Source organism: Schistocerca cancellata, chromosome 1 (assembly GCF_023864275.1).
Source record: "Schistocerca cancellata isolate TAMUIC-IGC-003103 chromosome 1, iqSchCanc2.1, whole genome shotgun sequence".
In the NCBI taxonomy this organism is placed as follows: Eukaryota; Metazoa; Arthropoda; class Insecta; order Orthoptera; family Acrididae; genus Schistocerca; species Schistocerca cancellata.
This window is the reverse complement of record NC_064626.1, coordinates 571,965,432-571,993,172: the sequence shown is the minus strand read 5'-3', so window position 1 is coordinate 571,993,172 and position 27,741 is coordinate 571,965,432. Positions and strand designations below refer to the sequence as shown.

Here is a 27,741-nt window from a genome sequence, read left to right as displayed (position 1 = left end):
TCTCTCTCTCTCTCTCTCTCTGCTTCGACAAGCTAAAATGTGTTGAGGCATGATTTCAGATACGGAACGACGATAGGGATTGTGTCATAACACTGTGCATCTGATAATTGTTATTCTCAGGCTGTTCTAATCTTATCAAGTGCATGTGTTACTATTGAGCAATCATCCGTCTTTGAAGCGGTCTCTCAAAGTTCTTGCGACGTCGAAGTTCGCTTGTTGATATCTTCGTGGTATTGATGTGAGATATCTGCAGTTTCTTCTGCGAATGTGTCAAACGACAACACATTACAAGAATGTTAGTGTGTTGAGCTGTGATACAGTGTTCTGTCTGGAGACTCCTAGCATGCTAATTTGGTTCCTCAGTTGCACATTTACATAACGTACGCAGAGTAAGACCGTTCAAGCGCTCGTGCATTCCACGTCCCTGTATGTATTTTCTTCGGCGCTGCTTGACACAAAGCTTTACTCCAGTTAATGTCCCGACATTTCATTCCACAAATAGACCAATAAACACGCCTCCCCTCCTTAGCTACCAGTTCACTGAATTTATTCTCCAACACTGTAGACCACGTGTAGTATGGCAGCTATTAGACGCACGTGGCTTCTACGTAGGATATTCGGAAGTATGGCTCTTAACAATTTCCACGCGTTTCCTCTGGCACCATATGGAGACGTATCATCCAACATTCTAACAAACTGTGTCAAAGAGAAAACTATAGATGGTCGTTCCTGCGCTAGCGATTTGAACTTTGGAATTGGCTGGTTTCACTCAGCAAGATGACGTATCGAGTTTAGTTCTTGAAATTCTACAATTGAAGAATGTGATTATCGTCTCCTCCTTAGCTTATTTCCAACTAGTAGTCAGTTTGTACAGAAGCGTCGGTTTCAGTCTCGGTGCATTTCTTTGTCTCTCAAGCGAGTTTTTTTGCGTATGTGAAACTAACACTATTCTCACTCCATTGTAAGGGCAAATTCGTAGTCTTAAAAAAACCGCTTTAAATAGAGACCTCTCAAACAGTAGTTGTTCGTCAATGCGGGATACCAGTCATAAATATTATCAGTTCTGCATTTCAAATCTTGTGACAGCCTTAGAACTTTCTTTTTTTGTATACATGACGAGCGGCAAAAAAATGAGATTTGCATCACACAGTGATTTAGCGAAGATGTGCGCTTCCCATTCCTCACCGCCAGCCGGGGTAGCCGCACGGTTCTAGGCGGTACAGCCTGGAACCGCGCGACCGCTACGGTCGCAGGTTCGAATCCTGCCTTGGGCATGGATGTGTGTGATGTCCTTAGGTTAGTTAGGTTTAAGTAGTTCTAAGTTCTAGGGGACTGATGACCTCAGAAGTTAAGTACCACAGTGCTCAGAGCCATTTGAACAATTCACCTTCAGGTTAGGAATGGTTGTTTCGTAGTACAAATTTCGACGTTCGGAAACTACATGAATGCATAGTTCGTAATGAGTGAGGTTCTCAATTTGTAGTGTTGCGAAAAACGGAACAAAGAAATTTCGGGCGGATGCGTTCTATCAAGATTTGTTGAGCTTGATTTATCTGAGAGTTTGAGCTGCAAAAAGCTGCAACAGATACATTCCTTACATACAGTACAAAATTTTTTGTGAGGAAGAAAGCAGTGTTCAAGTAATGGAAAACGGAAGCCACTCAGCTAAACCTTCAACATGCAGAATTGATGAAAATTAGGGTTCTTGTGGGATCAGGCCGTCGGCCAACATTTACGCCATTTTGGTTCAAGATTCTGGCGGAGGATGTCGTGTATCGCATTTATTCCGAAACGACCAACAAAAAAATATGTACTGCCAATTCTCCATATCACTAATGAATGAATGTGGATTTCTTTTAGAAGAATTTCGAACATGAGACATCGCAGTGGAGATTGGAACACTGGCCAAACTCTTCGAGGAAAAGGAAGCTGGAATTGACAAAAGTTGCATTAACCAGTTTCTGATGAAACCAGGTCTCCGAGGCTGTTCAGCTCCTCCAGTCTTTCGATCTCAAACTACCCAACCTTTTTCTTTCTTCGTTTCCAAAGATCAAAACAACTTGACAGGCCGTCGTGGTAGTGTCTGTTGCATCGTTAGGGGATCATCATACAGGCTATTGCGATACAGATGCAAATTCTACATAAATCTGATACTGCACGACACAAATATTACTCTGTAGAGTTCGTAAAGCGTTAAACAATTCACTCACAATCCAAAACGAAGAGAAACGATGAATAGTCGATGTTATTAAAGGAAAGTTGATTAGGGTTTAACGTAGCGTCGATGAAGATGTCATCAAGGACTGAACACAAGCTCGGATTTTCAGTTTCAAAAGAAGTATACCGTCATTCGCCTTCATAGTTTTTAACAAATCGACGAAAACCTGAATCTGCTTGGCTGGACGAGGATTTAAACCGCTGTCTTCTCGAATACAAGTTGGTGTCTTACCTCTGCGCCACCTCGATCGATAGATGATATTATTGACGAATGAATTGAAACATTATACGGATTCGACCTATTTGAGAGATGACATAAATAGGGGAGGAAGGAGAACTTAATAGCCGGCCAGAGTGGCCGTGCGGTTCTAGGCGCTACAGTCTGGAACCGAGCGACCGCTACGGTCGCAGGTTCGAATTCTGCCTCGGGCATGGATGTGTGTGATGTCCTTAGGTTGGTTAGGTTTAAGTAGTTCTAAGTTCTAGGCGACTGATGACCTCACGTGTTAAGCCCCATAGTGCTCAGAGCCATTTGAACCATTTGAAAACTTAATGTGGAAACGTTGATTAATCCTAACATAGGCGACAGTGATCATAGGTTTCCAAAATATACACCGACTGCCAAAAAAAGTGAACCACCCAGTAAGGAATGGTCGGATGTCACGGTAACTTCGTACATACGAGGTGTGATCAAAAAGCAATCGGAATTTTTTAATTTCGTGTGCTACATAGTCCGATTTTCTCATTTTTTATGTTGTTGACACACAGGTTCCTGATGTATGTTTGCATTTTCAGCTGTTTTCAATATTTAGTTTATTATTGGCAGTCAAAAAGGTTATGCATATTTTCGAGTGCTTGGCGATATTTTTAACTTAAGATGTATCAAACAATTTGCATTTAGTTTTGTTTGAAAAACGGAATGACGTTGCAGTATCGCATTCGATATGTTGATTGCGGCGTTTGGCGAATGTACTATGAGTCATGCAAGAGTTTACTAGTGGAATGAACGTAGCAAGGAGTGTCGAAGAACGTTGAAGACGACGATCGCCCTGGACGCCCTAGCAGGTCACTTAGTGTCGGAAATGAGGAATCAGTAATGAAAATTGTTCTGGACAATCGGGGAATCACCATCAGAAAGTTGCTTATGATGTCGGCATATCCTTTGGCTCTTGCCGAGCAATTTTCTCGGATGTTTTGGGTATGCAGCGTGTGGCAGTAAAGTTTGTTTAGAAATTGTCGAATTTCGACCAAAAACGAAGTCGCCTAGATGATGAAATGATGAATGAAATCATCAAAGATCCATCATAGCTTTAAAAACTGTATCAGGTGACGAAACACGGGTATAGCGGTATGACGTCGAAACCAAGACCCATTCATCCCAATGGAAACCGCCTGAAAATCCGAGACCGAAAAAAATTACGCAAGTTGGATCACATGTGAAGGTTATTCCACTGTTTTCTTCGATTACAGTGGGATAGTGCATCATAAGTTCCTGCCTTATGGTTACACGGTCAATAACGAATACTATCTGGAAATTACGTGCCGTTTGCTTGAAGCAATCTAATGAAAACAAACAGAATTGTGGCAAAACCACTCATGGAAATTGCATGACAATGTTTCCACTCGCACGTCAATGCTTGTTCGTGATTTTTTGGCAAACAACAAAACCGTTATGTAGCCTTAGCCACTGTAATCGCTGGACATAGCCCCAAGCGAGGTTTTTTTCTTTAAATTTATTTCCGAGGCTGAAATGAACCATGAACGGACGTCGTTTTGCCACCATTGATTATGTAATAACGCAATTGCTGAAGGAGCCGAAAACCACAACGAAAGATGAGTTCTAGATCTGGTTCCAAGACTAGCAGGAGACACCGGCACAGGGAAAAATCCAATCGCTGACAAAGATCCCTCAGAGCTGCCAGAGTCCATTGTCGCAGACAATGCTCCTCAATTCACTTTGGCTTTTTGCAAGTAAAATGGCTTTTCTTTCGTCATACTGCACCATTTCACCCAGTTTTAATGAGTTACTGGGAAGATTTGTCCATACTTTAAAAAACACACCTTGTGAAGCTGTGTCACTCACTAGAAGAGGCAGTAACCTGGTCACTGTACACCACAAGCCGACACCTCTGTGGCTGCCCTCACTGCTCCGAGCTCTCCATCCTTCATCCTAGGTAGAGGAAACGCACCTCAGATGCAGCGAACTCCACAGGTTGCCTCTAAGTCCTGGTGTGGGCCCTTGCTTATGGCCGTATGCCACCGTCCCCATCCGTCAGTGCACGATTCCAGTTTAGAGGGGAGGAGTTTGGGGTCATTGGCGAAGTCTTATTGGTGTGTAGGGACACACTGACCAATTCTTTGTAAATCTGACTATTTTGTAACCACTTTAACAACATTCGTACACACACATCAAGTTTAATTTCATTTCTGATCCCCTTCTGAAAGCTTAGCTTTTTCGTCAGATGGTGTATAAAAAAAAAGATGAACCTGCAAGAATTTTACACATTATGTTCAATCGAAGGAAGAGACCTTGTTCTTCGCTGTTCCATGCAATTAGATATCTGTCTTCCATTGCAAAACAAATTTCTACAAATACTTTGAGGGTAGATTAATCACAATGTCGACCTATTTTAGCATTACTGTTTAGGGAAAAACAATTTCAGTGGAACTGCTGGTGTTTAGGTGGAGTGAAAATTAAAAGGCAATAATTTTCTGGGAAGACTGATTATATGAAAGTATTTTGATGAATACATTCTGAAAATCTGTTTCATCTCAGCTAGTACTCTTCCCGAAGAACTGTATCTGGTGCCACTGACACTAGAATCTTCAAAAAAAAAATCACCATTGCTCCGCAAGCATAGTATTTGTGTCACTAGGTGAAGCAGCTTTTGATTAAATTTAGGGTCACACGCAGATTTGTTAATAACGCTGAATGGATTTAGGGAAACTAACTTCTCCATTAATGGCAGTTACTGCAGTCACATAAAATGACGAAGAAATGACAAAAGGTAATTAGTTTTTATACTTGGTTCAATTAAAACTTCAACAATTTATTTACACCTTTATTATAAAACTATATGTCTGTACAAAACAGTTAATACGTATTTTCTGAAAATAAACTAAATAAGAAATAACTATGTCCCATAAATCATCACCTCAATAATTACACGGCTTTTACAGACCTAAAAACAGATTACAAGTGAATATGTGTGTGTGTGTGTGTGTGTGTGTGTGTGTGTGTGTGTGTGTGAGAGTGAGAGAGAGAGAGAGAGAGAGAGAGAGACAGAAAAAGAGAGAGAGAGAGAGAGAGAGAGACAGAAAAAGAGAGAGAGAGAGAGAGAGAGAGAGAGAGAGAGAGAGAGAGAGAGAGAGAGAGAGAGAGACAGAAAAAGAGAGAGAGAGAGAGAGAGAGAGAGAGAGAGAGAGAGAGAGAGAGAGACAGACAGAAAAAGAGAGAGAGAGAGAGAGAGAGAGAGAGAGAGAGAGAGAGAGAGACAGAAAAAGAGAGAGAGAGAGAGAGAGAGAGAGAGAGAGAGAGAGAGAGACAGAAAAAGAGAGAGAGAGAGAGAGAGAGAGAGAGACAGAAAAAGAGAGAGAGAGAGAGAGAGAGAGAGAGACTTATTAAACAAACATTAAATGTAACAACTACATTCAGCCCATTTTCTTCTATATGAAAATTTCTAAATTACAACATAGCATACGGAACAATACATTTGAGAACAGATACATGTTGACTAGAAAAATTTTTTCTTTATTTTAACAGCAGTTCGTGAGACCCCATTTTTCGAAATTTTGCCAGCTCATACATTTAAAAACTAAACCCACGTTCATGGCAGCTTTATCGTCAAGTTAAGTATTTTGCCAACATTTGTTTCATGTACCTGATGAAAGATAATTATGTTTTCAGTCACAGGGAGTATCAAATAATTAGTATCAGTTCTCACAATGAAATTTTCTCCTTTGCTGTAAAGCCCCTTGTGAAGAACATTGTCAGGGTTGTGTGTTCCTGGTCGTTCATAGGTGTACTTTCTCCACAACTCTTACAGGATCAGAGAAGTTCAATGTTTGTAATCGTGTTTAAATTACAAGTCCATATTACGAAATTATGATTTTCTAAGCTAGTCGTTTTTGGCCTTCTCTTCAGTGTAAGATTTTTGCAGGGCTGTGCAAGCAAGTCTTTGATTATTCTGAGTGCTTAGGAATATTCAACATGTTACCGAGCATGTAAGTAAAGTGTATTGAAATCGTGATGCCTACATCCATCTCTCAACAAACTCACTCTCTGGGAACCTATCATGGCTTAAAATAAATAGTTTTGAAATTACATATGATTTTAAATGGTTTGAAAACTAGAAATTAAATTTGTCTGTAACATTTGTCAACTTTTAAGGTAACTGCAAAAGGTGGTGTGGGTGTATAACTTCAAATAATAATTTTCCATAAAAAATTAAAATCGAATTTCTCTCTAATTTTGTGTATGTTCTGTACATTTTAGATAACTATGTACTTTTAATTTATTTTAAAATTAAGTAATTAAGTAATTTCTACAGTTTCAATGAACACTTTCACAGTTACAACAAGTTATCTCGGGAGCTGTTTGGTCCTGAAGACCGTGATTTACGTTGATTTACAGTAAACCACCTGCTGTTACATTGGTTGCTCTGATACCACTTCCTGTTTGTGGTATAATGTGTAGTAACAACCAATTTTTGTAACTCGCTTTACACCTTTCATAGTGTACATTTGAACGTGTTGCTCACTGAATTGTGTCTCTCTCTTTAATATGACTCCACCAATGGGAATAATTGGGAGGAGAAGAAATCCTTTAAATGGATTCTAAAGATCATGACCTTTTGTAACCCCACATTCAGAGAATGTGGTTAGGGCAGGCAACACTGAATGAAATGCTTTACATCAAGTGCTTTGAAGAAGCGGCCTGTTAACAGTAATGAATGACCACAATGTTCAATGAAACTGAATGCTGTAATCTGTGTGATGGAGAGAGGATAATTTCTAAAAATGTCTTCAAAAGAAATAGTTTAGTTCTTAGTTTGGAAGTATCTTGTTCGAGATGAGAGAGTAAGAAAGAATTCTAGACCTCTGAAGAATGTAGAACAGTATCCTTTCTGAGACGAACATCAGATATTTCTATGGGCTGAAATGCATCAGTAAAGACTCTTGGGCTGGAAAAACTGTGTGCTCTTATGAATCTGTCATTGTCAGTTACTAATGTTTCAAGGTACACAGATGCTTTTGGGGGAAATGGTGGTAGAAGTAATAGCAAAGACTCAATTAAATCTGCAACAGTAAAAGTAGTTGACAGAAATAATGGTAACAATAACATTTGAATAGCATTTGATGGACTGTGGAAGAAAATGGACCATGAAGCTAAACAATCTAGTGCAGCTGCTGTAAGTATTGATAAGGGGCAGATGCTTGATGTTGAAGTACTGTTGAAACATTGCCGTAGATGCACAAAAGTTGGTACTAATAATGAAAATAAACAACTGTATGAACATAACTGTCAAAAAACATATGAGGGATCCAGTGGAGGTATGGAAGTTTCTTATCACTGAGGATCTTTCAGCACTGTCAAGAACAACATGGGGTTTGCTATGCTGAATTCATTGTGATGGTGATTCCAGTTCATTCAAATCAATAATTGACAGCAGGCCCTATGACGATGTAACACCACGAAAGTTAGAATATGTGTCCTGTGCGTAAATGAATGGATACCTGACTGCATAAAATCAGGCAGAACGTTTCTAGCAAAAAGGTTGAAGAAGGCGAGACTGTTTAAATGATGTCTGGCTGACATAAAAGTGAATACTTTGGCCAAGCCATTAGCAAGAATACAGATAACCTGTAAGAAATGAGAAATGCTGTCTGGGCAAAGTTAAGTGATGAGAAACCACTACACAAATTGTGTTCAATTGACTCGTGTAATACTTTAGAGCTGAGGCAACAGGAACTAAGTATACCCATTGAAATGCCATCCCTGAAGCTGTTAGAGCAGTAGTAAACCCAGCACATAGAGATATAGGACATCCAGATCTTCTGAAGAAATGCCTTGCAGGAAATCCTCAAACTGTAAATGAGTCAACAATGTAAAATGGACCAGGGTGTACAAATGTGTATTTGTGGGCTTGAAAAGAGTGAATACTGGGGTCAATAGTGCTGTGAACTCCTTCAGTGATGAATGCAAACAGAATAAAAGTTCTGAAGAAATTTGAAGTCTGGCCACAATACAGAGACAATCCTTCAAGAAATGGATAGTCAGTGAGTCCTCAAGGCAGAAACTTTGTTAAAAAATACAACAGCAGCAGCAGCAGCAGCAGCAGCAGCAAGATCCCCAGAAAGAGAAAGATTCGAAAGCTGGAGAGGCTTAGGCTGTCACTTCATTCAATAGTGAGTTTTCCTTTACTTCAACTTTCAAGTGCAATTTCTGATAAACTAGGTTTTTGCAAGTGTTTCCCATTATCTCAGAAGCTACTCGAACTAATGTTATGTAATTTTTACCTCTTATTGGTGGTGATATTTATTTATGTGGATCTACACTGGTACAGATAGCACTCATTCTTTGATCATAAAAATATTTTTTAAAAGTTGCTTAAATTTTTAAGACCTACATTAAATTCATGTCTTGATCCCTAACAAAGTGAGATATGTGCTAAGAAATCAGTGAATGTGTAAGATATTTCACTACATCCTTTCAAAGTTTTAATGTCTCTGATAGTTCCTAAAGGAATGGGCTACAACTATGTTAAATTGAACATTATCAGGATAGAGCATTGATACTCCCTTTAACTTAAAGATGTAAAGCCGATTTATATGATACACTGAACATGAAGACATTAAGAGTGTAACACACCTACAAAATTCGCAACTCTTAGCCTACGAAAAGACCCAATAAAAAAACAGGATTTAAAACTGTAACAACATATTAGGCAGTTTTTACACTGTGAAATCTGGCTAGACAAGTAGAGATTAATACACATCACACAACACAAGTGACTTTATTGTCTAACTGTATGTGGAAAGTATCTAGAAAATTAAAGGTAGGAAGGAAAATAAGGTTTTAGCTTAATGTTACACATGCACTATTTTGCCAAATGACTAATGAGTAAATCTCACATGGGCCATTAACATTCCACATTATGAAGAAAATGGGCAAAAGAACAAAAAGAAGAGATGTGTTTACAAGCACCTACATTAAACTGGAAAACTTGTAGGATTTAAAATTTGTAACTGTGTATGTATATGTGATGGGAAGGGCGGGCAGGGGGCATGCAAGGTGGTGATCACTAGCAAATATTGAACACACTACATGAAACCAAAATGTTGGCAAAACCTCATTTTCAGTCAAGTTACAACATACAAAAGCTCATACTAACAAGAAAATAGCCTACGAACTGGCTTAAATGTCTAACATTCACCGAATTAGTTCGAATATATTGATCAGCAGTGATTTATGTTACATAGATTGTAAGGTAAGAACACCTACTCAGCATTGTTGCTGTCATTGTGCTACACTGTGAGAAATGATTTTACTGCATTCTGATAATTAACAAGCAGTTCACTGAATGAGCATATTTACAGTGCATTCAAGAAGAACATATAGGAACTGTCCAACTTTCCAAACTTCGTCTGATATAGTACAAGTCACCATTCAGCATATCTGATAAAATGACACACTCGTCACTACATAACAAATTTAATCTTTTATATAACTGCCTCTGCAATTTCATGGATGTCATTAAAAGTAACATTCTGTTACTGGAGATTTTTATACTGTCTTAATCAAATTTAAAACATCAATAATATTTATACTCAAATGACTTCCATGCAGATTCTGTTGACAGTTAACGTCTGTACCAGTACCTCAACAAAGATTGTAACAATGCGACATAGGAATTTGAACAGTTCATAATCAAAATAACTGTTCTATAATAAATATTGCTAAATGAAGGTGCTCGTAGGTTTTAAGATCACTTTTCTCTTTAACTTTTAGCTCTATACTAATTTTAGAGGAGTAAAAATATTGTTGAGGGCAATGAGAAACCTTGGGGGTCCCCTTATTTTCACCTAAACACATCAGAAATAAACCTCATTCACGTTCTAAAGCAGTATGAATTAGATAACCTCTACAGCCTATCTTGAAAATAATATCTGCTGAAAAGAACACAGCCAATTCCAGCAAACTTTTATTATTGAATATACTCTTACTTCATTCTTTCATTTTGAAGTTCATAGTTTTGCCAAAAACTGCTTCTCACTCAATAAGATGATGAATGCTATTTAACTGCCTTTGATCTGCAGCAAAATTTCAAATAGATTTGCTTGGTCTGTTATCTCCTCGAGTTGTCATAACTTTCATAAACTTCATGGAACACTTCTTAGGCACATAAATGCTGGACATGGTAAGTTTGTAAGCTATAGTTTCTTGCTCTAGTCACAGCCACACTGAACACTAAAGTGATTGTATATATTGTCTTTGAATGTCTTTGCACTATCATATTTTCAGTGCATTCACTTTCACGAAGCGAAACTAATACTAACCACTTACATCACAGAAACATCACAGTCGTATTGCAGAACAGTTTTATGTACAAAGAGATGAGAGAAAGTGTAGGAAGCTCGAGTCACTCTCTGCTCCATTAAGAACTACAAGTCTTGTAGGAGCTGCGAAGATGAAGGGTCTGGAGGCATTTTCTTCACATCATTACACACCATCTGGTTGTTATTGTTTGCAGACACTTTTCTCCTGGAGGAATTCCTGCAGTGCATAAACAGTGCCCCAGTGAGCACAATGATCACAAAGATAGCAGCTGCTATCCCTGCCCACATCCATGTCTTCTTTATTGCAGCTTGACGCTGAAATGTCTCTACTTTGCTATTACATCTCGAATGGAGATCTAATGCTTCTCTCAGTGATGTTGAATTCTCACAGAGTTCTGTAAATGTAAAGCAAAATCTTTCTATTAGTGGCTCTGTTACCATAAACATGCACTGCATCTTTACAGCTACACTAAATCCAAACAATTTTATCTCAAACATATGAATACATTATAGTCAGAAGAAATAAAATTTAAAAATTAATCACAGTATTTTTTACTGCAATTTCTTGCTAAAATATAGAATAAGCGAGACAGCAGACAATAGCAGCAAACCCTCAATATCTACAACAAACTAAGAAATTACATGCAATGTGTGTATTTTGTTTTTAAGTCAGAAAAGTTTCCATACTATAAAAATGTAATTGACTCAACAATCAATTACCTGTGGTTCAGAGATATATCATATGATAAAGGGCATGAGTTTCAACCACTTTCGTATTTTCTACCAACTATCTTCTTATTACAGCAGGTTTTAGATTGTGTTGGTTGAATTACACAATTTATGTATAAATTATGTTTTTAAATTTATTTTGGCTGTCACTAACTGAATACTGAAATACAGCAGGACTAGTAGTGAAGCTGTTGGAGGGACTCTCCAGAGTCATTTGTACTTTTATTGTAGAGCCTTCGTAATTAATTGGGCACAAGGTAGATTGTCTGTCAAAGACTGCACTTCTTACACCTACGTTTTAGGGGAGGCTTAGAGTTTGAAATATTACAGTTAAAAAAATTAAACTTATTATACAACATTCTACACAAGAGTAACTTCCTTTAACTGCAAATTTGGAAACTGGTAAATAGCAATCTAGTGTGCATTTGCCAATTCATCTACAATGGTTAATCTAGATATTCAATATATTAACAGCAGAGTCTGTAACTGACGAGATAATGAAGTGTACTTTTGGCATCCCATAATCAGTAACGAACTGTGAAATCTAGGGCCACTGGAAAGAATCTACTAGAAAAAAAAAAAACCTGCAGTAAACCTAGACTATAGGAAGGAAAAAATTAACAAATGAAAGACTGCTATCAAATGTCACTAAACTGATTTGATGCCTGTACTGAAAGATTTAAATTTATTGCAACTAACCAAGGGAACATTCTGAAGTGTGATTTTGATGAAACTGTGTGTATATAGAAGAATCAAAATAATGCAACACATTTTTTGTTTTGTCCAATTCACTTAAGGGGTACAAGACACTGCAAAAGTAATTTGCATAGTAAGTTTCAAATGAGTATCTTTGAAACCACCATATTTAAAAATGTGTTCCATGTGAAAGTGGAAATGCAGTTAGGATTCTTAAGAAGTGTCAATCAACTTTAATAATACTTTGAAATTTTACAAAACCCTTCACTATCAAAAATATATTTTGAAAAATAAACAACTTTTCATAAATAATGAAGAAGCTTTCATGCCACATCCATATATGCGTAATAAAGCTGTTTTATGAAGAACCATTTTTAGAAAATAATCTGTACACAATGTGCTGTCAGAGTATTTCCAGCATGCCCAATTAAAATATCTGGAAGTTCATTATTATTCCAAATTATTTATTTTTTCTGATTTTTGTTTGATATTTGGTAACAGTTATTTTACATCCATGGCTTTTTTGTTTTTAGTTTATTATTGTGCATATACTTTATTAATTGAAAATAATAACTAATTATCACTACCACACAAAATCATTACAATAATATTAATCTGTAAAGGCATACTTAAAACATAACTTTTTTACATCATGCACATAAAATGAAAAATTTTTTGTGCATCATACACCAATGACAAATTACAACAAAATGCAGCAGGATTTCAGATTGTGGTCACAATCCTCTAAATATCTTTATCTATATCAGTCATATTTCAGTACACTGGTGTTCCTTGGTGAAGAGAAGTGATTATGTATTAGTGACTGAAATATTACAGTGAGTATCAATTAAATAACAATTACTCCTCTTCATTTCTTTGACATCTCCAATGCTGCAGAACCTATAAAAGAATTCTCTTAGTATCTACTCCAACAAAATTTGCTACAACTTGTAGAGTTCTTGACAGTGTAGCTGATGATTTGGTAGTGACAAGAGAAATTTTAAGAAATTCAGTATGACATGATATTCTCTTTCACAAATATATGTTTATTGCTGAAAACTGTAACAAAATTGGATCACAAAAGTCTCTCAGTAAACTCAGGCCTTCATGGTTGATTCGCCACTGTTTATATATATTTCTAACCATCACTGCTTGTACCGTTCGCTATTAGAAATATAAATTTTATGGATTACAATCAAAACCTTGTTGGTGTAAATTGACTGCATTAATTTATTCCTCTCATATTGCAACAAAGTTTTACACGGCTTTTAGCTTTTAGTGCTGAAAAATGTTCCTAACATTCACATGAGCTTATCAAAAATTATAACAATAAGCTAGTTTCGCACATGCATCCAGAAGCATACCAAGCTCGAACTCATATCAGAATCACCGAAATGCCATGAGTAATGCAGATAATGGGCGTGGGGCACTACATTAATAGTGTGTAGGTAAGATAAAAATTAGGGTCTGATGGGAGGTGTGCATATGTGATGACCATTGTGTCCAGACGGCTTAATAGTCAAAGGATCTACCTAGTGAGCTAGACACCCGGGTTCAAATCCCAGTCTGGCATAAATTTTCTGCCCTCTCCATTGATTTCAATCAATACCCATTTGCAGTAAATGTCTGTAATTCCTTTGCGTCTTAAAATTGCTTATGTTTTGTGTCAGTCCAACCAACACAAAGATATTTGTATGCTTGCCAAGTTCGAAACGAGATTAATCTCTGAAAATGAATCAGTATAATAAATCGAGTTCTAAAATTACCAGATAAATGAAATTCACTGAACAGAGAAAGAAACTGGTACACCTGCCTAATATTGTGTAGGGCCTCCACGAGCACACTCACGTGCCATAACACAGCATGGCATTCACTCGACTAATGGGTGAAGTAGTGCTGGAGGGAACTGACTTCATGAATCCTGCAGAGCTGTCCATAAATCCTTAAGAGTACAAGGGAGTGGAGACCTCTTCTGACAGCACATTGCAAGGCATCCCAGATATGCTGCATAATATTCATGTCTGGGGAGCTTGGTGGCCAGCGGAAGTGTCAAAACTCAGAAGAGTGTTCCTGGAGCCACTCTGTCACAGTTCTCGATGTGTGAGTGTCTCATTGTCCTGCTGGAATTGCCTAAGTCCGTCGGAGTGCACAATGGACATGAATGGGTGTAGGTGATCACACAGGATGTGTACGTACGTGTCACCTGTCAGAGTCGTACCTAGACTTATCATGGGTCCATATCAGTCCACCTGGACACGCCCCACACCACTGCAGAGCCTCCACCAGCTTGAACAGTCCCTTGCTGACATGCAGGTCCATGGATCATGACATTGTCTCCATACCCATACACGTCCATCCGCTCGATACAATTTGAAACGAGACTCGTCCAGCCAGCCAACACGTTTCCCGCCATCAGTAGTCCAATGTCGGTATTGATGCTCCCAGGCAAGGCCAAAGCTATGTGGTGTGCAGTCATCAAGATTACACGAGTAGGCCTTTGGCTCAGAAAGATCATGTCGATGTTTCGTTGAATGGTTTGCAGGCTGGCACTTGTTGATGGCCCAGCAATGAAATCTGCAGCAATTTGCGAAAGAGACGCACTTCTGTCACACTGAACAATTCTCTTCAGTCGTTGTTGGTCCCGTTCTTGCAGGATCTTTTTCCGGCCTCAGCGACGTCGAAGATTTGATGTTTTACCGGATTCCTGAAATTCACGGCACACTCGTGAAATGGTCGCAGGTAAAATCCCCACTCGATCGCTACCTCGGAGATGCGGTGACCCATCACTCGTGCGCCGACTATACCACCACTTTCAAACTCACTTAAATCTTACAACCTGCCACTGTAGCAGCAGTAACTGATCTAACAACTGCACTAGACATTTGTTGTTTTTTATATGCGTTGCCGACCGCAGCGCTTATTTTGCTTGTTAACGTATCTCTGTATTTGAATACGCATGCCTATACCAGTTTCTTGGGCATTTCAGTGTAATACTGTTACGAAATTTACTTAAGTCTACACAAGTGACATCCTGACATCTGAGGTCAACAGTTCATGTCATGCTTATCGTAACTATCAATATAGGTACGTTTCAACTGAAGCTTGATTATATTGTTTCTAGACTGGGGTCTGACATCAGTCATTCAGCAGAACTAGATCTGAAAATCTTCTAACAAAGTCCTTCCAACATCGAGAGCCATATACATTTAACGGCTGTACGTATCCTGTTGAGATCACCGGATGAACAAGTTGCTTGTCCTCAGGTATGACACCCAAAGGTGTTTTTTCTCATTGACTCCCTTTTCCATAGTTTTGAAAGAGACTAATAAAAAATTTGGACCAAGATTTCGAGAATCTCTTTCTGAAGACTAATATTCGCTGGAAGTTTTCTTTCCCGGTGCAGGTGAAAATATGTATTATTGTTAGATTCTTGGTGTGGTCAGTGCGAAAGAACCGTTTTGACCATCATACCTGAGGACAAGAAACTGTTTCATCTGGTGATCACAAGAGACTTGACAGGGCAGGTACAGCCATTGAGTGTATGGTGTGTGAAGAAAAATTACAAATCTACTTCTTCTTAATGGTTACAATGTAAAATTGCACCTGAGAAACGACATAATCAAGCTACAGTTATTAGTGCAGAATCAAGAAAATTAGGATGTATTAGATGATCAGTTTGGTTATAGTAAAGGAACCAAAGAGGCAATTGTGATGTTGCAGTTGACAATGGAAGCGAGACTAAAGAAACATCAAGATACATTCATAGGATTTGTCGACCTGGAAAAAGCTTTCAGCAGTGTAAAATGGTGCAAGATGTCCGAAATTCTGAGAAAAATAGGGGTAAGCAATAGGGAGAGACGGTAATACACAATACATACGAGAGTAGTCGCTATGAAATAAGAGTGGACGACCAAGAACGAAGTGCTCATATTAAAAACGGTGTAAGACAAGGATGTAGTCTTTCACCTCTATTGTTCGATCTGTACAGAGAAGAAGCAATGACGGAAATAAAAGAAAGATTCAGGAGTGGAATTAAAATTCAAGGGGGAAAGAATATCAATGATACAATTTGCTGACGACATTGCTATCCTGTGAAAGTGAAGAAGAATTACATGATCTGCTGAATGGAATGAACAGTACTGAGTATGGACTGAGAGAAAATCGAAGAAAGACGAAAGTAATGAGAAGCAGCAGAAATTAGAACTGAGAGAAACTTAACATCAGGATTGATGGTCGGGAAGTAGATTAAGTTAAGAAATTTTACTACCCAGGTAACAAAATAACCAATGACAGACTGAGCAAGGACATCAAAAGAAGACTAGTACAGGCAAAAGGTGCATTCCTGGCCAAGATAAATCTACTAGTATCAAACACAGGTCTTAATCTGAGGAAGAAATTTCTGAGAATGTACGTTTGGAGCAAAGTATTGTATGGTAGTGAAGCAAGGACTTTTGGCAAACCGGAACAGAAGAGAATCGAACCGTTTGAGATGTGGTGCTACAGACGAATATTGAGAATTTGGTGGAATGATAAGTTAAGGAATGACGAGGTTCTGATAGGAATCTGAGAGGAATGTAATATGCGGAAAACACTGACTAGGAGGAGGGGCAGAACGATAGAGGAAGCAGAGATTGGAATGCATCCAGCAAATAATTGAGGCCGTAGGTTTCAAGTGCTACACTGAGATGACGAGCTTTGGCACAGGAGAAGAATTCGTGATGGGCCGCATCAAACCAGTCTGAAGACTGACAGTTCAAAAGGACGTTCTGTTTCCCAAGGCTGTTCAATGTACTGAAATGTGCCTGATAGAAATCAGGATATTTAGAGGATCGCCCACAAATTGCAAATCTTGTGGATTTTTTAAATATTGAATTACACGATGTTACACAGTTTCACACAGTGTTATATGACGACATTTTGTTCATTTCATGTGCATTGTGTATAAGAACATTATTATTTAAGTATTTTTTTGCAGATTGTCGTTATTGTAATGATTTTGTACATTCATAATGAGCTAATTATTATTTTAAATTAAGTACACATGTGAAATGATAAAAAAGACGAATTTATAATGTAACAATTTCAAACAGGAAACAAAAATAAGTGAGTAAATAATAACGAGAAAAATAATTAACTTTTATATATTTTAATTATAGGTTTTGAAAATACTCTGGCAGCACATTCTGTACAGCTTATTTTCCAAAGATTGTATTTCAGGAAACAGCTTTAGTACAAGCGGATAGATGTGCATGAAAGCTTCTTTAATTTTAGTTGTAACAAAAGTTTCCATTTTTCAGAATTAAGTGTGGTAGGGTAGTTTGTACTACTTCAGCTTATTACAAAAGTTGATTACACAGTTTTCAAGAACATTAATAATATTTTAACTGTTGTATGAAGCATTTTTTTATATCATGGTTTTGAAGATATTCCTTCTATGCATAAAATGCCAAAGTACCTTTCATAGTATGTTTTATTGCTTAAAAGTGAAACTGAGCAGAAACTAAAAACTAAGTATTGCATTATTATGAGCCCTCCACATACGAACCAAGTTTCATCAAGATCGTTTAATTACACTTGGGAATGTTCCCTTATAAATACAGTTATTAAGTAATGCAATAATAAGATATGTTAATCTATGCAAAGTGTTAAGATTTAACTCTGTGAGTACAGTTACGCTGCTTTGTTTTCATTTATTGTATGATAATCTTTGACGCAAGTCATATGATCAGTGCCAAAAGTAATGCCTGTGTGATGACCATATAAAACAACTGCAATCTGGACTCAAGCGTGACTTGTGAAATCAGTTAAAGGACTTTGTCACTTTGTGCAAGTTTCAGAAAATGTGCAACATAGATTAAAATACTGTATTTTGCTATAGTCTAACTGAACTGATGTGTTTTTTGAAGTTTGTAGTACTTGGGTTGATTTCCAGTGCCTGTCCAAAAGAAACGATAGTTGTCATCCTTTCCCAATTCGACGAATTTTCCACAACTGAAATGCTGCATTAATTGGACATTAACAAATCTCTCCATTTGGAGTGGAGGCGGCTATTAGGTCTCAGAATGCGTTCCATGCAGGTGTTTCTTCTTTCATCGTCATCCACTGGCTTGTTACTTTTTTTTGTCAGTTTGCCAGAGGAGCGCAGCTGTACCTGGCTCTGTTTGAAACACCAAGTTTCGAACCCCTCAGCCTGCCTCCTTTCATACATTCCTAGTGTGCAAGTCTCAGTGTCATAATACAGCACACTTCATATTAATATCTAGGTTACTTTCCTCAGCGGCAGGCTAGGTGAGTTTAAAATTTTCCTTTTATAAACTGATAGTACAACTTGATTGTAGTCCATAATAGTGTGTATAAACGGAAATCTGAAGTCAAATGGTATGAGCTGGTAGAGGAGAAATTCTCTGACGCTATGCTATCAGTGTAATGAGCATTTGGAAGCCACTATCTTGGGTGTAACTTTTAATTTTCAAATACAAAGAGTGTCATGTGACTTTTCAAACAGAGAACAATATGAGAAAATCACTAGTGCCTTTCATTTGGGCGTAGCTTTGTTCAGTCTTGAGTTATGATGCTGATGCTGACTAGGTGATTCAGGAGACAAAACAGCTAAGGCCATCAGTTTCCTATTCACCTCTTCGCAGGACAGAAGCAGTGTACCCGATCTGTCTGTCTATGGTGCAAATTCTGTGTGCAAGTGTGAGAAAGTGTACTAAATGTTTGCGTAGTGTGTTTTATAAGGCGGAACTTCGAGACCAGCCCGGAATTCACCTAGTGGGATGTGGGAAACTACATAAAAACCACATCTAGGCTGGCCGGCAATCCGACCTCTCGTCATTAATCCGCCGCACGGATTCGATTCGGGGACAGCGTACGTCCCCATCCAGGCAGCGGTCGCGAGTCACGACTGACATTTCTTGCTTACAGGTGACGTGAAAGCTGACCGTGTTAACACATGCCGAACACATTTAGATCATCCTCGTAGGAGGAGGAGGAGGAGGAGGAGGAGGAGGAGGAGGAGGAGGAAGCTGTCTTCTCGCAGTGGGTTTCAAGTAACGCCACTCAGGTATACCACCTATTAGCTACGCTGAGAGGTGGTGAAATTTCCTGCGAAATTCCGTGAAACCGGCTCTGTCACAAGCAAACAAACCTGGCTGATCGAAAACTGTTACGGATGAAGTAACGCCAAATACTGTTCTGGCGCCAAGAGCGCAGTACTTGCCACGTCTCGCGGAAACTTTGGCAAGCTTTAAGTCAGTAATGAGAATTTTGGCCGTACATTAATAGATAGCAGAGATCTGGTGGAGTAGCCACGACGAAGTCCTGGTTTAACACCATCGCCTTTCTCTCCGTGGATAGCGACATTGCGATACAAGTTAATGCAACTAAATATTCAGTACTTTTGTTTCAATGCCGAATACTTCCATAATGAAATCATTTTTTTGATACTTACTGAGTATCTAAAGGACAGTACTTGTCGCGAATCGGTTTTACGCATGCATCTAGGTAGTGGGTGCCTTCTTGTGTCTATGGTACTTTCAGCCCTTCGTGTTTACCTTGCTGCCCCGGGCCTGCTAACCTTTCCACCGGCCGTATTGTTCGTTGATGTGTTCGCTTTCCCTGTATGGTGGCGCCGCCGAAATCTGAAGTACGGACATACTTTCCGAAAATGAATATCACGGCAAAGTGCAAACAGTGTTTTAAAGCTAAAGTTTTCGGCAATACGTACAATTTAGTGAACCCGCCAGTACTCATGAAAATGTTGAAGGAAAACAATACAAAACCAGCAGTGCCTCTGAGTTTGATTAAGCAAGTAAAATGTAAGTATGAGCCTAATAACAATTTTAACTTTCATCTCTGGATGAAAAAGGACATTAATGACGGTTGTGCCGTGTGATATTAATTTGAAACAAATTCGCTGAATGCGAATATCTTGACATCAGCTGTGTTTGGCCACAATTATATCACCTAATAGTGACATGCAAAAATCTGTGCCGGCTGGAACTGCAACACCGATTTCCCGCTTATAGCGAATGATTGCCTCTAACAGCTTGGCTATCCATGCACGCCTCCCGAACCGATCCAAATTTCCACACGTCACACTGTGTACATTCTGCACTGCAGTTCCCTACAGTCATCACTGTAAAGGGCTGTAGACAGTCTGACAGGTGGAAGATTCGGTTGGGCCAGTAAGGCTGCACAGATAACCGAAGTGGTTAAGGCGAACAGTCAGGGTAAGCGTGAAATCCGGGTTTGAGTCCCAGTCCGGCACAAATTTTCACATGTCACTAACAGGTGGTATATCTATACCTAACACAGCTGACGCCTTTATGTTTTCCTTCAGTGACTATCTTGAACTAACGGAGAAATAACACAGCCAACCGGTTGCAAATAATTGTTTAAGACAGTGACCTAGGTTTCCGCGCCTCTAAGGATGTCTTCATGAGAACGAAAATTCAAAAGTCCTATTAAATAATACACAGAAAACCGGTTTGACAGAAACATGAACCAAGATGAAAAATGTCATAACATATGAAGGTTACTTACGTAAAGTTACATAGTGAGAAGGCAATAGTCAACTTTTAGAGCAGTCATGCTCAAATCAAAAATTAAAAACATTCCAGCCTTTTGTACGTACATCTTGCAAGGAACAACATAAGACTGAACGACCCAATTGAGAAATTATAACAGAAATAATCAAATTAAAGAACAGTTTATCATCAAAACAAAATCCAAAGGATCAGAGTTTAATGTATTTTAGAAAATAGAAAGTAGTCGGGTAAATGAAGTGCGACTACTAGCTATCTATCTATCAGGTTTTACTGAAATGTCCATTACGTACCCAAGTATAGAGTATTGTAGAATATTTACACAAACAGCTGCACTGTCCAAAAACCTCTAACTGAAGGAAACATTAGTAGTACACAGCTACATGAGATTTGAAGAAAAGGAAGTTTTGGAACTAGAGGTAAGGAAACACAGTAAATAACAAAAGAATAAAAAGTCAGCAAGTCGTGATTAAAGCCATCGAAAAAAAAAAAACTTATGTTGCGTAGTTTTAACTGTTCATTGATGATGAGGCCATCGCTCTTAGAAATATGCTTAAAAATCTCCTGCTCTCCGAGCACGTCGAACCTGTGATCTTTTTATTCCCTATGCAAAATGGTAATCCCTTCGACACTTTTCAGTTTGTGAGCGGAAATTAAAAGACGACCAGCAAAAGTAAAATTATGTACATTAGTGCCTCTTATTCCCGATAAATGTTCCTTATATCTGACACTGAAAGATCTCCAAGTTTGTCCGATATAGCAAACAGTACACGTATCAGAAGTGAATATATAAACTCCTGAACTGTGAATAAGAGCAACTGTGGACTTGAGATTGTGAACAAGATTTTTCTGCGGATTAGTGTTTATAGAAAAGGCAACTTTGCCTCCATGTTTTTTCAAACTAGATGACGACGAATTCTATAAAGAAATAGGGCTTCAAAATAGAATCTAATAACTTATACGCGGTACTGTCAAAAACAGCACTGACACCTATAATATTCACCTTAACGTAAGTTTTAACGTTGAAGATGTTTTCAACTTACTAAGGGTCATAACCATTATTAATTGCAATAGCTTTTATTAAATTCATCTCTTCATTAAGCTTACCTGGTGACGACGGCACAAACTGCACGATGAATGGTTGAAGGAAAACATGCTTTTTATTATAGGAATGAGGATGCACTCAACTAATGGGCACCATCTGATCTGTATTAGTGGCTTTTCGAAAACTACCGAAGCAATCTATGGCAATACTAAGGTCCAAGTAATGCAGCTGACGATCATTTTCTAACACACAAGTGAAGCTCATTTTGTCGTGAAAACTACTAAAAATTTCTATGTATTATTTTATAGGGCTTTTAAATTTTCATTCTGATGAAGACATCCTTAGAGATATCGAAACCTAGGGCACTGTATTAAACAATTATTTGCAACCCGATGGCTGTGTTATTTCTCCATTGAACTTGCATATGGTTGCTGAAAGACAGCCATGTTCGAAACTGTAAGATTCAGAGCTGTAAGATTCAGAGCTGTAAGATTCAGAGCTGTAAGATTCAGAGCTGTAAGATTCAGAGCTGTAAGATTCAGAGCTGTAAGATTCAGAGCTGTAAGATTCAGAGCTGTAAGATTCAGAGCTGTAAGATTCAGAGCTGTAAGATTCAGAGCTGTAAGATTCAGAGCTGTAAGATTCAGAGCTGTAAGATTCAGAGCTGCAATAATAATTCTTTTCTGATATCCTCTGACGTGCTTATTAATGTAGCGATGGAAACGCTCCACCATTTTGCAGCTTTTTTAAAAGCCTTTTGAATGTCACAAAAGAGACTTCTGGACGTAAGGATGTTACAATATTCAAAATTATACCAATGATTAATTTTTTGCCAACATAACTTAGCAGTATCACACCAATATCAACAAATGTCAAAGATTGCAAGGCATTATTGAGAGAGCTGGAGAAAAAGTATCGTTTAACTGATTGAGATGACGATGCATCCACTGCTACCCTATTTGATCTAAATTTAAACACTTGCATTTTCAAAATCAAGCAGCATAGAGGCGAGTCATATACAAACTCAAAATTACGGTTTATGAGCAATGGCGTAGTCCACGTGATCGGAGGAAGATACTGCTTCGTCTACTGTACACAGGAATACGATTATTGGAAACGTCAAACAGCTAGCGTACGGCACTCTTTACTTGGCAAACCTCTTAATATATTTAAAGAGAAACCCATTTGGAGCATTGGAAGACAAGAACGACAATTTCCCATGTTTATACAAATACATTCAATAATATTAACTCATGGTCGTTACATCTCTGTCGAGTGAGTCAATGTCATTTCCGAAAGATGATCCATCTATGACTCAGAATAGAACAAGTTGTCTCCTAGATGTTTACAATAATTCCTCTTTCTGGACGGGGTCGCTTTTTATTAAAGGATTTTCATTGGTAAAGAAACAAAATTATTTCATTTACATCTACGTGACTACTACGCAATTCACACACAAGTGCCTGGCAGAATGTCCATCTCACCCCTTTCGTTCTTTTTCTATAGTGTCCCGCTCTAAAAGGGCGCGAGAAAAACGAACACCTTAATATTTCCGTACGAGCTCGTATTTTATTGTCATTTCTCCCTAAGTACGTGGGCGTCAAGAAAATATTCTCTCTTTCGGGGGAGAAGGTTGGAGATCGAAATTTGCTGAAAAGATCACGCCGCAATGAAAAATACCTTTGGTTTGTTGGATTACATAAAATAAGCAATCAGGTCAAATATACATACACAGCATTGCTTCATTCGCATACGAAATTAAGAAAGAATCGATATGAGTAGATATCGATACTTTTGGAGTAGTCATACGAATAATAACGCAAGACGACTTCAGTTGTTTTGAACTGAGTAGGTATCGATACTCTGATGTATTTGAACATCCGTATCTGTTGGGAAACACGAAGGCAATTGCATATGCGGCGAGGATCAGTACCTTCGCCTACCTTAGAGAGCGTATTGTTGACGCTTGTGCTCCCATTCCGGTAATGGGTCTGGTCAAGTCCATGAGGAATGGCTCAAGTGAATAACAACAGACTTAAAAACGTGCTAAACAACAGTTGGAGCGCACCCTCTAGTCTGTGTGTTATCACCAACATTCGCCTTATTGTGTACAAAATGGGGACAATTCTAGGCTGAATAAAGCTATGATCAAATAAAAACACTTCATTGCTTTTCTGGCGTAATTCTCTGTCTGCTTGATATGCCATGACCCCTTATTCATTAGAAATTTAGGAGTTTTATCCAAGACGGTGACTTTCAAAATGGCTGGTATGTTGTTAAATAGCGTCAAAGGTTTCCCTCTTTCCGAACTCATACTATTTGACTTCTAAATTCTTTTCATCTTCCTATTTTTGTTTTAGGTCTGTCGTTCCACATCTTCACACCAGCGTTTACTATAGTTTGTGTGTTTGTTGACAACAAAGGTTATAGTTTTACAACATTGCTCTCCAGAAGCACTCAACAAAGATGAATTCAGGACCAGCTAAATTTAACCTATGCCTTCACAGTTACAAAAATAATTAGGTCAATTTCTGTAAGAGAGCCACAATTTCAGAAAACCACTTTTCTGGCTAACAAAAGCTGCTACATGCGTGAGGAAATGTCTTCTGCTAGATACACAGTGTGATTCCGAGATGAAGTTACCAACTTTCAGAGATGGAGAAGTCTAAATGTATCAGTCTGGTCTGGAAACGATGGAGGCTAAATTTACAAGCGACAATCGTTCTGGTATCTCCGACAGTGGCACACATGCAGCGGTACTGTAGTTGCTAAGATTGTAGGGCAGGCAACGTTCCGAGATGATCGCATCGGCCAAACCAGGAAACTTTGTGCAGTAAACATGGGCTCAAAAATGCATACCTTGTTAAATAGAAAGGATTTGTTTCATATTAGTGAAGATGATGGGCTCTGAACTCTTCAGGTATGCATATCAGAGCCCATGTTCACTGGACATTTTTTCCTCTCCCCCGTTTTCGACATCTGATAGTTGCCTACGATACAATCTTAGCAGCAATAGTACCGATCGGAGGTATCAGGGTGATTTTTGCTTATAACTTCCGATTCTGTCGTTATCGTACCAATCCCTTATCTAAGACTGATACATTTACCAGTCTCTATCATCCATGAAAGTTGATATCATCACTGAATCACGTTTCTCGTCGGAGCTAATACTCCACTCGTAGGTACACAAAATAGTGGACATTGTGTGCGCCCGCACCAAACAGTGTTCATTTACAAGAAAAATATACGGCATACATTAACAGATACGTACCTGTATCGGTTGGAGGGCAGTTGAGAGACACTTGCGGAATTAACTTAATGTTCCTCCTCTCAATCCATGTGGAGAACAAGTAACAGTCACACTTATCGAGTCCACCTTTAAACAATTTTGAGTTGTGGCTTGCATCTATTTCTTTCAAGCGACACATTGGAGCAATGTCTGTGATTTTTATACTTCGCAGTTCATTCCCTGAAACATTTAAGTACTCTAACTGAGGCACCATCCACAGAGGGGGAAATTCTTTCAGCTTGTTCTTGGCAAGTGACAGCACCTTCAGGCTGTTGCTGACTGGAGCACCTTTGTAAACATCTGGATCGTCCAGAATAATCCCGTTTTGCGAAAAGTCGAGTTTTCTTAACACGGGCAACCGCAGAACATCGAAGGGTATTCTACGGAATACATTCAAAGAGAGATCGAGAACCTCTAGGGAACTTAGAGGAGTGAACACTCCATCGTCCGCAAGGTATATCGTGTTATCTCCTAAGTAGAGAAACCTCAGACTGGAATATTTTGACAGAGAGTTGGTAGTGAGCTCTCTTATCTTGTTGTCAGACACATCCAGAACCTGTAAAAAAGAAAAGAAAATCATTAATATTTTACATCAGAATATTCTAAACATTCTTGTGTTCATGAAAACTTCTTCACAACAGGTAACACCATATTTAAGGCCCATGTAAGGTGACAGGGTAAGACATTAAACGAAAAGAAGAAACTAGAATAGTGACATTTCAGTCAGGTGCCACAGAGTTGTGTGTGTTCACAGTCCACTTTTTAGTTTTAAGACTTTCGATAAAACACTTTGCTTACTAAAGCTGTAAGTGCGTTCTGTAGCTATAAAACAGACACTTGGTGTTTTTATCTTCTCTGTTTGTCGGCTTTTGTGCTAACACCTCAGACGCAGAACCTTCGTTCACCTCATACCTCCAGTTTCTGTTTATAAATTCGCTATACGAATACCAACGCTGACATTTAATAATGAAAAAATCGATAAGTCATGCATTAGCGAATCCTTTCCGGAGATACAAAAGAAATCCAACACTCATCTTAGAACAGAGAACTTTTATGACGGAGATTCGACGCTTCGCCGAAGCGTACTGCGTCCACAGCGTGCAGTCACTGGTGTCCCTTTGTACCCATAAGTTGAGTGTAGTGCCTCAAAAGCAGCAAAGTTGCACGAAGGGGGCTTTGCCTTTCACACACTTTCTTTACTCCTAACATGGTCTCAGATCGTCAATATGGTAGCTCTTTTTACACACATGTCAGTATTTATTTTCCCAGGCATTTTATGGACAGTAAGTAACTCTTGCACTCAGGTTGCCATGTAACCGTGACTTTTTTAGTTTCATAATCGAAGAAAGGCTTTCACACATGCATGTTGATCGAAATATTTTCACACACTTGCAACCTCATTATGGAGAAGTGAAAACACTTCCCGAAGAAAACAATCTAGATCGCCTGTATGGTTTTAACGCAAAAGAATTTGTCTTGTAAACGGGAATTACATTGCAGACCAGTCAGTTCCATCTGCACATGGCACATGCGCGCTTTCAGCTGAAAGAACAAACGATCTTGAAAACTTCTCGAAAACAGATGTAAGATTGGCATTGTACTCACAACACTGAGAAAATTATCCTAGAATCCTTTCAAGACCTCAATGAATTCTTGAAACCTGGAGTCGTCTTTAACGCCAGTGACCTTGGGATATGGACGGCGCTTTTTGCTGGAATTCGTCCCTTCAACAAAGCGATTTATTTTTTTAGTAGCTGTGTCCAATAGATTTAACATCAAAGGGTGGCCCCAGTAAATGAGTCTAGGATGTTGGTCTTCACAACAATCATAAAAAGTATAATGCATGGAAAAAGTATTCACCAACTACTGAATTAAATCTTCACCCAAGTGAATCTAAATTTATGAATCTTAATGACATGAACATGGATCTCAATAAGCACACTGCAGAAGAAAGATCTAATTCGAACACGGAAATGACATAAAACTAGCACTGACTAACTTTGTGACGTGTTCGAAAAAGCAATCGGGATTCAGAAATAATCATCATCCTCCTGATAAATTAGTCGTGTGAAACGTAGCTGCAGGTGCACACACATTGATAGCAGGATCATGCTCAAAGGTGAAATGAAAAACTCATATGCACCTACGCCTGCTCACCTCGTCATGGCCGGCCAGAGTGGCCGAGCGGTTCTAGGCGCTACAGTTTGGAACCGCGCGACCGCTACGGTCGCAGGTTCGAATCCCGCCTTGGGCATGGATGTGTGTGATGTCTTTAGGTTAGTTAGGTTTAAGTAGTTCTAAGTTCAAGGGACTGATGACCAAAGAAGTTAAGTCCCATAGTGCTCAGGACCATTTGAACCTCGTCATGAATTCACCGAAGAGAATTTATTTAAGTATCGAAAAACGTTAATTTGACATCTCCCTAACCAATTGGTGCGTCCAGATAACTCACCATAATCGCTGAGTAGAAATGCAAGCTGCATAGGTGCTGCCAGCTGTCTCTAACAGTCATCAGACACGCGACAGCCTCCTCTCCCAACGTGAATTATCTTGCTGATGATTAACGTTTTTCGATACTTAAATAAGTATCGAAATTCGAAGTCTCTAGTCTTAACTTTATGCGTGTGGACTGCTTCTCGTCTCCCTCCAGAGTCTAC

General features: G+C 38.7%; 1 protein-coding gene across 2 annotated transcripts in view; it reads right to left on the bottom strand.

Annotated features, from left to right (window-relative positions):
- Positions 1 to 6,672: 6,672 nt before the first annotated feature.
- Positions 6,673 to 27,741, bottom strand: part of LOC126181628 (amphoterin-induced protein 3-like) — a 161,096-nt gene continuing 140,027 nt past the window's right edge. For both annotated transcript variants that reach the window (XM_049924787.1, XM_049924786.1), the window contains 2 exons: positions 25,067 to 25,640; positions 6,673 to 11,171 (listed from right to left, as the gene is read on the bottom strand). In XM_049924787.1, the coding sequence (XP_049780744.1) occupies positions 10,882 to 11,171; positions 25,067 to 25,640 (864 nt within the window). In that variant the 3' untranslated portion in view covers positions 6,673 to 10,881. The remainder of the gene's footprint in view (positions 11,172 to 25,066; positions 25,641 to 27,741) is intronic.